The sequence below is a fragment of the Notolepis coatsorum genome (genome assembly GCF_963971535.1).
Source record: "Notolepis coatsorum genome assembly, chromosome: 20".
NCBI lineage: Eukaryota > Metazoa > Chordata > Actinopteri > Aulopiformes > Paralepididae > Notolepis > Notolepis coatsorum.
Window position 1 is genome coordinate 17,173,150 of NC_140184.1, and position 11,098 is coordinate 17,184,247.

Below are 11,098 nucleotides of genomic sequence, written 5' to 3' on the forward strand. Positions count from 1 at the left end.
GAAACGAATATATTATTTTCTTTATTACCGTACTTTTCGCACTATAAGCCGCACCGGACTATAAGCCGCAGCAGCTAAATTGAATGATGTGTACATATATAAGCCGCACTGGACTATAAGCCGCATGTGTTTTAATGTTTAATTACCATATGTAAGGAGTGGAGCCTGCGGCTTAATTTGACTCAACACGGGAAACCTCACCCGGACACGGAAAGGATTGACAGATTGATTGCTCTTTTTCGATTCTGTGAGTGGTGGTGCATGGCCGTTCTTATATTGAGCTTTAAGTTCCCACCTCTACAGAGAATGACTCCCATTGGGACACAATACTGTCGGACAAATAACATTAACTCATTTACAAGTTGTATTAAGTTTAGCAAATAAGGGAACAGATAAATAACATTTCAATGCAGTAAAAAAAGCAATATTTCGATTTTCGGGTTTTGTCCACATATAAGCCGCACCGTTATATAAGCCGCAGGGTCGAAAAATGGGGAAAAAAGCCGCGGCTTATAGTCCGAAAAGTAGATCTGCACACTACTTATTGTTTTAAATCAACAAATAAATTGATTGAAAAAAAAGAATCTATAAAAAAATGTATTGTAATCAATTGACACTTGTGGGATTGACACAAAGGGTAGTGCCAACAGTTTAGTTAATTGGCAGCGTGGGCGCAGTTATCACAGGATTATTCAGTCTATCACTAATGCCCACTCATGTAAAACTCTTCCCATTAAAACTTCAACTTGAGATGATGAGTCAGGAGCCACAACATGTTTGGTCACCATTACTGGGCTAATGAGTAACGCCAAGTTCCTTTTCTAAATTGCAGAGAATGATTTCAAGGCTACGTTCCTTGGCAACGCACCCTGCGGATTTTACAAGTACAAGTTGCCCGCGGCTGTTCGGACAGAGAGCCTCGTCGGAGTGAAGGTGTTTTTCTTTAAAGCCATCCTGTCGGGCGGCGGTCCCGCCCTCATGCCAAACGAGCCTTTTAAATGGTTGAAAAAGAGTGAACTGCAGGATTATCTCAAAGCGGCGTACCTCGACAAGGTCAGTCGCTTCATTCTCAATCTGTGATTGAGAGAGCACAGGACAGACGTTGAGGCTTATGTTGCGACAACTTCATTCTGCCCAGCAAATGTCCTCATCTCGTAGATGATGTCTAATGTTGTATTTGTTTTTTTTTCTGTTCAATTTCCTGTGCGACATGGTAATTAAAGTATCCTAATTTTTCAAGACTTGTCTGATAATTTTTTCCATTCCAGAGAGAAGCAAGATGTAATTCCCTCGAAGCACACGCAGACACAAGTGTTTCTTGCTACAAGTTTATTGAAGCCTTGTTACTACAATCCACCGTGAAAACCTTTTTTTAACATAAAATAATAACATGCACAGCATGAGAAACAACACTTTACCAAAGCAAAATACAAACACTAAATACCTCGTTGGCTGCATGCTACACAAATGGGAAAATCTTCAGTCTTCTGTTCTTCTAACCGTCATATTACCGTCATACCGGAGCATAATGCTGACCATCCCTACTGCTTGCTTGCAGGTGTCGCAATTAGTCCCAAAACACACACGAGAGCAGCCCAAAGGGACACTATATATAACTGAGACTTCAAAATAAACATACTATAACTTGTAGCAAATTAAATAACAAAAATAAGAAATGCAACAAATACATTCTCAAATATTACATTAGTTACAAAAACAGAACATGTAAATTATGAAAACCATATAATGGCCACAGTTACACAAGATAATGTGGTTTTAGTGCTGTTTTGGAGTATGGAGCATCACTGATTAATTCATTCACTTCATGGATACTGTTATGTACTTCAAATGCTGCCAATAACACTTGTTTCGAGTGCATGATGCTGAACCATGTGGGACTCTAGGTAATTCTTCTCTTCCACCACTGGATGGCAGTAGTTAGACACAAGCTGAAAGGCACTGCATTGAGAGCTCTAATCACACGTCTGGTGAATTCAGACAGGGACTGATCAACCCGGCTTCCTCATACTCGTCCTGAAAACATCCATCTCCCCAGTACTTGCCGAACATTGTCTTTGAATAAGATCATTTTATGGTAAAAGCATTCTGATGTTCCCAAGCCATTCTCTGCTCTTTCTATTTTCATCCAGAGACATTAATGATGGAAATAGTTGCCTATGCCCTATCTCCCCCCCCCCCCCCCCCCATATCTCTATTTTCAGCCTTGGCTAAAAGCCTATAGTTCTAAGGTGTGGTAATGGCCAAGCTGTTTGTGAGAGTGGGTGCGTGTAGCGTAGCTCTTCCAGTTGACAGCGAGTGTGTGATGTGAAGGTCATGGCAAACTGATAAGGCCATTTCCCACCGTCAAAAGAATCAGTCCTCTCGCGCTTACAGGTTATTCTGGTTGGAAAATGGGCGTTGTCCTGATACCAGTTCAGTGGGATGGCTCGGAGAGCGCCTGACGCCACCTCCATCGAGGCGACGACGAGTCCAAAGAAGGTCCCTTGAAAATAACGTCACATGCTAGTAGTTACTGGTAGTTTTGGAAAGGGCTACGAACAGCGGTCTACTATTGTTATCTACCCTCTTATCTGTCTGCAGTTGGGGAATACTGTGTCCTTGGGCGGGTAATACTTTTTTTTTTTTTTTTTTTTTATTAGTGAGTCCTCACTTCTGCTCCCTACAGGGAGGAATGAAGGAGAACAGTTTGCCCCTAAATCTGTGGATGTCACACCGGTACGATGTACTGTATAATGCGGCTCCATTGAAAATGTATAAGAAAAACCATGGAAGAGGTGGGCGTGAGAGCAACAGTGTGAGAGCTCCGGTGTGAGAGCACCTAGTGAGGGCATCTTGTGAGAGCACCTAGTGAGAGCACCTAGTGTGTGCACCTAGTGAGAGCACCTAGTGAGAGCACCTAGTGAGAGCACCTAGTGAGAGCACCTAGTGAGGGCATCTTGTGAGGGCATCTAGTGAGAGCACCTAGTGAGAGCACCTAGTGTGTGCACCTAGTGAGAGCACCTAGTGAGAGCACCTAGTGTGTGCACCTAGTGAGAGCACCTAGTGAGAGCACCTAGTGAGAGCACCTAGTGAGGGCATCTTGTGAGGGCATCTAGTGAGAGCACCTAGTGAGAGCACCTAGTGAGGGCATCTTGTGAGGGCATCTAGTGAGAGCACCTAGTGAGAGCACCTAGTGAGGGCATCTTGTGAGGGCATCTAGTGAGAGCACCTAGTGAGAGCACCTAGTGAGGGCATCTTGTGAGGGCATCTAGTGAGAGCACCTAGTGAGGGCACCTAGTGAGGGCATCTTGTGAGAGCACCTAGTGAGAGCACCTAGTGAGGGCATCTTGTGAGATCACCTAGTGTGTGCACCTAGTGAGGGCACCTTGTGAGAGCACCTAGTGAGGGCATCTTGTGAGAGCACCTAGTGAGGGCATCTTGTGAGAGCACCTAGTGTGTGCACCTAGTGAGGGCATCTTGTGAGAGCACCTAGTGAGGGCATCTTGTGAGAGCACCTAGTGTGTGCACCTAGTGAGGGCACCTAGTGAGAGCACCTAGTGAGAGCACCTAGTGAGGGCATCTTGTGAGATCACCTAGTGTGTGCACCTAGTGAGAGCACCTAGTGAGGGCATCTTGTGAGAGCACCTAGTGAGGGCACCTAGTGAGGGCACCTTGTGAGAGCACCTAATGTGTGCACCTAGTGAGGGCACCTTGTGAGAGCACCTAGTGTGTGCACCTAGTGAGGGCATCTTGTGAGAGCACCTAGTGAGAGCACCTAGTGAGAGCATCTTGTGAGAGCACCTAGTGAGAGCACCTAGTGAGAGCATCTTGTGAGAGCACCTAGTGAGAGCACCTAGTGAGAGCATCTTGTGAGAGCACCTAGTGAGAGCACCTAGTGAGAGCACCTAGTGAGAGCACCTAGTGAGAGCACCTAGTGAGGGCATCTTGTGAGGGCACCTAGTGAGAGCACCTAGTGAGGGCACCTAGTGAGAGCACCTAGTGAGAGCACCTAGTGAGAGCACCTAATGAGAGCTCAAGGACACTCAAGAGTTCAAGGACACTTCGACACGCTGCCCGGGAGGAGTGGGAATCGAACCGGGAACCTCCGGATTACCAGACTATTGCTTTACCTCCTGAGCCACTGTCGCCCCGGAGTGGATCTCCATTCTGCTGTTTCTAGCTTCGGGAAAGAGTTGTACATAATTCACAAATATTGATTGAACTACCCAAGGCTCGCAAAGAGCTTTACAATTCTGTTCCACACATTCACCCATTCACTCACACACCGATGGCGGAGGCAACCATGCAAGGAGCAATTAGGGGTTAAGTGTCTTGATCAAGGACACTTCAACACGCTGCCCGGGAGGAGTGGGAATCGAACCGGGAACCTTCCAAATCCGATTACCAGAAGACCGCTCTACCTCCTGAGCCTCTGTCGCCCCGAGTCAACCAGGGGGCAAAAGCACTCCAAAGCAAGTCACAGGGTGAAGAGCCAACAAAATGCCATACAAGAACAGGTGTAGGAAATGTCAAAGTATGTTCTTTTTTGTGTGAAAGGTTTAAAGAGAAATATCAAATACAAGGGAGCTGAAGGTTAGTTTTCCTCCATGTTGGTGGGATGGTACAAAGCCTTCCTGATGCTTTTATACACAATTACAGAGTTCCCCTGTGGCTCTTTTATTTATCTTTTATTTTCTAAATGGAAACACAGGTTCACAGTACAACAAATGTTAACACATAATAAACATAACCACATACACGGTATAATAAATCAGTGAATATAAAGACGTACTAGATATACCCCCCCAATGAAAATAAATCAATCATATATATATATATATTTATTACATGGCGTTTTCACAATCGCCGAAATGCTTGCTTGTGATTGGTCAATAGCGCGCGTCAGAGGTCCGTTATCACACAATATTACAATGAATAATATATATTGACAATATCTCTCAGAATATATATACACACGTACACTTTTACGCAAGACACTTTCTGTAAATAATGGACCGTTCTATTTTATCTTACTACTACTACTTATAGTTATTGAACACACAAACACGCACGCACCCCGCACTGCACCTTAACATGCACATACACCATACGCAAGACACTTTCTGTAAAAATGTACTATTTTATTTGATCTTACCTCATTGTTTATTTGATCTTACTACTACTATTATTGTTACATTATTGTATTCATTGTTGTTTCTTAATTGTGCACTGTTGAATATATACCGTCCTATATACCTGACTTTCAACATCAGTAAGAGTCAATGGTATTGTACCATACAGCTATCTGGCAGTCTCTTAAGAAGGGCTGGGTGTAGGTTACTTACATAATTGACTTTCAGCAGAGTCTGTGTAATCTCTGATGAGAAATAGTCAAAGACAGGATTCCATATCTTAAGATGTGAACTCTCATTATCCTTCAGGACTGCATGTAACCTCTCGCGAGCAAGAACATTAAAAGTCTCCTTGTACCATAGAGTTACAGTTGGCGGAGCATTTCAACGGGATGCATTTACGAGCAAGGAGGAGGAGTTTGTCTTAACGGTTTGTAGTGATGCTGAGAGGAGTGCCATCTCCTTAGAGGGCAGGCCTAGGGTAAATAGTCCTGGCTGGACCTTGTCTTATTGGCATCTTAAATATACCACTCTGTTGAGTCTCAAGATCTACTCTATGTTTACTGCATGAGGGAGAGATGCCGCTGTATACCCTGTGAGGAGTTACAAGGGCAATGTGGAGCCTATGAAATATTTTATATTGAATCTCCACAAGTGACGGTTGGTCTAACTAGGAGTAAATACCTCCTGCCTGCAATATTCTTTAATGTACTCGTTATCCGGGTCACCTTCCCATTTTCACGACATATTTGTAATGTCATATTTATATATACATTTATATTTATACTCCTGTGAGTACAGTGCTGAGTAGAAACAGTAGACACAATTATTTAAATCTTCTCTATGATAAACTTTGTCTGCTCTCGCCATAGAGAGGTGTGTCCCTGGGGGCTTGGGAAGAGAATTAATATAGTCAGTTGCACATATCCATAGGGATCCTTAGGACTGCATTTATCGCTGTGGCTCTTTAATGCAACAGTGGTATGAAGATAAGATGAGATGTTCTTTTGTTAATCCCCATGGGGAAATTCAGGTGTCATAGCAGTGCAGGGGAGGGGAGGTACAGGCAGGGTAATAGAAGTGGCAGTAGAATAATAGAGAATAAAAACATCAGATAGTAAGTAAAGAACAAGATAAACTGAATAAAAAGAATAAAAGATAAGGTGACGGTCTGGTCAGCCGGCATGTGTATACTCTACCGATAATAATAATAATAACACACCGTGCCGGCTTCAGTAGTTTAGAGTCCAACAGCTCTAACAGTTCTCAAGTCCTCCAGCCGTTAGTTCTCTAACTGTTGGCCAGGTCAGTCCTTGCTCGTGGTTGTGGAGCCTGATGGCTACTGGCACAAAGGACAGAACATGCTGAACATGATCCCCATCTTAGCTAGCTCCTCATAGAGGGGGTGGGGTTATTATTATTAGTATTATTATTATTATTATTATTATTATTATTATTATTGTTATTGTTGTTGTTGTTGTCGTTGTCGTTGTCGTTGTCGTTGTCGTTGTCGTTGTCGTTGTCATTGTTGTTGTTGTTGTTATTATTATTGTGTTCATTTATTTTAAATGTAATTAGGCCTACATCTTAAAATGTATTTTTAGTTACCTATATCACTCTAAGTAGAGGAAACATAATCAGTGCTGTATTCTATATATTCTATATATATTATATGTTATGTTATATTATATTATATTATATTCATGCTAGAACTTGAGCACATTTAAAAAAACCAACAGTCTTGGAAAAAATATCAAATGTCTTTTTTTGGATAAACATAACATAAGACAAATTGGAACACGCGCGCGCGCCCACAACAGCACATCACAATACAGCAAAGCTGCTCAACTTTGTTTACACGCAGTGCGCCTACGGTGCCGATTTCATCTGACGTGAAACTCACAGCTGGATGGAATATAACAAGGCCAGCATTTCACAACAGTTTATTAATAAAACAAGTCGTACAACACACACACACTAAGGCACAGAAAATTGTAATTCCTGTCTCACTCCGGTGCTCTCTGACAGGCGGAGCAGCAGTCTTGTGGACTTCGCAGAGCAGATGAGGGATGGTGAGGGGAGGGGGGGGGGGGGGGTGCATCATATTTGGCAGATGACTGCGAGAGAACGGCAGGATGAAGTGTGACACACCTCCCTCGCAGAACACATGTGAGCCGTCTGAACCTGTACTCTCTGCTGCATATCAGAGCACGGCATTGGGGATATATAGAGAGGGAAGGCGGGCTGAGGAAAAACTCCAATTGATTTGCCAACAACCTCTCCATCCCCGAGGTTTGCCATGTCACTGTGACGTGGGTTACCACTGGCAGGGGGAGCATCTTCACATATCACTATAATATAACTACTAAAACCGAGAAACGTATCGACACACACACAAGATCCCGTCTGGGCTGATTCGGACAGATCAACGTGAACCGAAGGCACCGAAGCGTAGTCGTCTGACCGAGTAATCAATCGATGTTTAAATGTTATTTCTTAAGCCCTCTTCTTCGAGTGAATCTGTATTCATCAAGAATGATAGGATCCTTCTTCTCGCATAAGAAAATGGCCTCTGTTTCTTTTCCCTCACGGCTGTTGCTGGTTGGGATGGCAACAGTTGGAGAGGGCAGATTGCTCACGCTGCTGTCTCCCTGGGAGGACTCAATGTTTAGCCCGTCCTCAATGCTGCCGAGGACAGGACCGCAAACATGGCTCAACACCATGCACATGTACCCGCCCCCCACCCCCGTTCCCTCCATCCATCCATGCTCTGTCTCAATCCCTCCCCCGCACTCATACACACAAGGCCTGGCAGACAGACGTTCACCTCGCACCCCTCACTCCGGATATGTCACCTTCTTGGCAGTGATCCACACTCTGGGAACTGTCAGTCCAAAACAGACAGAGTGGGGGCGTTGACAGTGGGTTGCTGGGATGGGGGTGGTTGTCGGGAGAGAGAGAGAGAGAAAGAGAGAGAGGAGAGAGAGAGAGAGAGGAGGAGTGCAAGGGGCAGCAGGGGTTAGGGTCGTGTCCCATTGGTTGGCGAGATGGCACTGCGGCAGGGCACAGCAAGGTTAACCCACCAAACCCATCACCGTCCCCAGTGTGCGAACCATACCATGGTCTTTGGGGGAGCTCATTATTTTCCAGCAGTGTTGCGCGTGCCTCACAAAAAAAAAATCTCAGAACGTTTTCCTGAGTAGTCTCGCGACTGTCGCGGCTCCGCCACTTCCTCGATGTTGATTGGTCGGTCGAAAAGAGTTACCTTGATGAGCGCGCTCCTCTCCAAAAGTTGAACTAGTTTCAGCTTTAGGCGCTGGGAGCGCTCCGCCCAAAAACGCTGCCGCCGAGAGCGCATAAACGCGAGGCGCGGAGCTGGGAAAAGGAGCGTGCCTGTCGCGTCTCTAGCATAGAAATGAATGACAGAAAGGAGCTGACAACTCATAAAACGTCCCCGGTCGACACAGGCCATAGGCTATAGGTGAGTATTACAGAACCACACATAGTCCACACCACACAGGTGTCTAAATACACATGCTCAGATTAACCCCTCTGATCCAACACTGAAATTCACACACAACAGTCCTATTTACACATAAACACACGGATGAACCAATACCGAACAACAAGTCCACGACCAAACACATCGAGTCTAACATTATTATAGTAGGCAAAAAAATGCAACATTATCTCCCCCACCTGATGGTGAAGTCAAGATCTGCCCAATTCTCAAAATCTGCATGTCACAGAAGTAGTCCCCGCAGCAGGCTGCTTCGCCTTCTTTGTAAAACCAAAATTGGTTAGAAGGCTTACTTCTTTGATATTTCGTTAAACTTTCGACATTATCCTGGATACCTGTATTTTATTTTTTTTAAACGGCGGGTGAAGTTGATTTGTGCCTGCAGACTGCAGTGCAGCGCCGCCATGCTCCGAATGGTAAACGCAAGAATAGCATGCATGTTGCATGCATATTACGAGTAGGGTATATCTGCAGTGCCGCAACCCCATAGATTTATGCTATTGTCTATTACGGTGAATTAATGCGCAAATCATTAATCATACATCAAAATAGCCTAATTTTATTATTATACACGATGACAATACAGAAAATTACAGAAAAATTAGAAATGCATGGCAAAAATAGCATTTATTGTCAGTATTTTAGAGACCCCCCAAAAATTCACAAATCATGTTTTCAGGGGGGCTGATGTCTAATATAGGGGAGCCATGGCTCCCACAGCTCCCCCATGATTCGCACCCTGACCGTCCCTCCCCACCTCTCTCCTAGCCTGAGGGCTGTTTGATTGGCTGCAGAGCTCAGTGGTTCTCTCAGATCAGACCTGACTACCCTCCCCTTTCCGGTCAGTGTTAGCATATGGAATGGATACGAGGTGTGATTTTTTTTTTTCGTAGCCGCAGTTTGCGGAGACGCTCTCTGATTGGCCACTGACGTTTCTGGTCATGTGACATGTGCGCCCAATCGCGTGACGCCTGTGTCTTTGCCCATTTCCGCCTTGAACAGCATGCAAACTACCTAACGCCTAGTTTATCACTGGTTAAGCTTAGGCGACTCTTTCGAAGTTGGTTAAGGTTAGAGTTTGGAATCAGGGCTGGTGTTCTATCGCCCTGCTCTAAGACAAACTCTAACCATAACCAACTTCGAAAGAGTGCCTAAGCTTAACCGGTGAAAGAAACAGGCGTCACACAATTGGCCGCACATGTCACACGACCAGAAACGTCAGTGGCCAATCAGAGAGCGTCTCTGCAAACTGCGGCTACGAAAAAAAAAGTGTCTTTCAATGATAAGTGAGCTCCTGCACTGATTATTATAGTTCAATATTCAATATTTGATCACCAAAACCCCCCAAAAAGCAAAAAAAGGCGGCCCCCCACCCAAAAAGCCCCCCCGCGCACAGGCCCAGTGCCATTTTCAGCCTTTTAGCACCTGCCCCTCTAAAGTCCTGTGCACGTCCCTGATGAGGGGATTTGCTGTTAGGGTTGTGCAGAGATGTTATTATCTGTATCTGTATCTGTATCTGTTCAACCAACATAATTATCGTACGGTTATATCTATAACCATAGTTATATGAGTATAGTGACGCTCTGCGTCTACTGGAATACATCCCTGTATCAGTACTAGCACTGAATAAATCTCCACATGCACCTTTACACACCTATTCACCTGGCCACACCCCCATCCGCTCCTCTACATAAGCAGGGGTGTGGCCACACTAACAGCTCCTTCCCAAGTCTTTCACCACAAAGGCGAAGACCACGGGGTTCTCAGTGAGTCCGACGCAGAGCGTCACTATACTCATATAACTATGGTTATAGATATAACCGTACGTTATAGTATCGTATAGCTCCGCTCTGCGTCTACTGGAATACAGGAGCTGAGCAGAGCGGAAGCTCGACAAATGTACCCGCAGTGGCGGCTGGTGAATTATTCTCCAGGGGGGGCGCTATACCAAACATGTACCAAGGCACGCATTGGCGAATATTATCACCATTGCCATCAATCAATATATGATCACAGTCAGTCAAATGCAACCACGTTTCCAATAGCCCTACACAAACACACACAGCTCTCTCTCTCTCTCTCTCTCTCTCTCTCTCTCTCTCTCTCTCTCTCTCTCTCTCTCTCTCTCTCTCTCTCTCTCAGATCCATCCAATAATAATCACATATGTATATCTTGTCATTTTAAACAAGTTACCATTCATTGTCCGGGTGATTATGCCCCCCCCCCCCCCCCGCGGCGAAATTTATTAGTTAGTTCCCCCTCACAACAACAGAGCATCGCTCTAACAGAGAGAGAGAGAGAGAGAGAGGGAGAGAGAGAGAGAGAGGGAGAGAGAGAGGGAGAGAGAGAGGGAGAGAGAGAGGGAGGTAGAGAGGGAGGGAGAGAGAGGGAGGGAGAGAGAAGGAGAGAGAGGGAGAGAGAGGGAGAGAGAGGGAGAGGGGGAGA

At 45.1% G+C, this 11,098-nt stretch overlaps 1 protein-coding gene across 1 annotated transcript in view; it reads left to right on the forward strand.

The window, feature by feature from the left end:
* Positions 1 to 1,239, forward strand: part of mrpl46 (mitochondrial ribosomal protein L46) — a 31,868-nt gene extending 30,629 nt beyond the window's left edge. Inside the window, exon 4 of the mRNA XM_084337182.1 lies at positions 833 to 1,239. Coding sequence (XP_084193308.1) covers positions 833 to 1,080 — 248 coding nt within the window. The 3' untranslated portion in view covers positions 1,081 to 1,239. The remainder of the gene's footprint in view (positions 1 to 832) is intronic.
* The last annotated feature ends 9,859 nt before the right edge of the window (positions 1,240 to 11,098 follow it).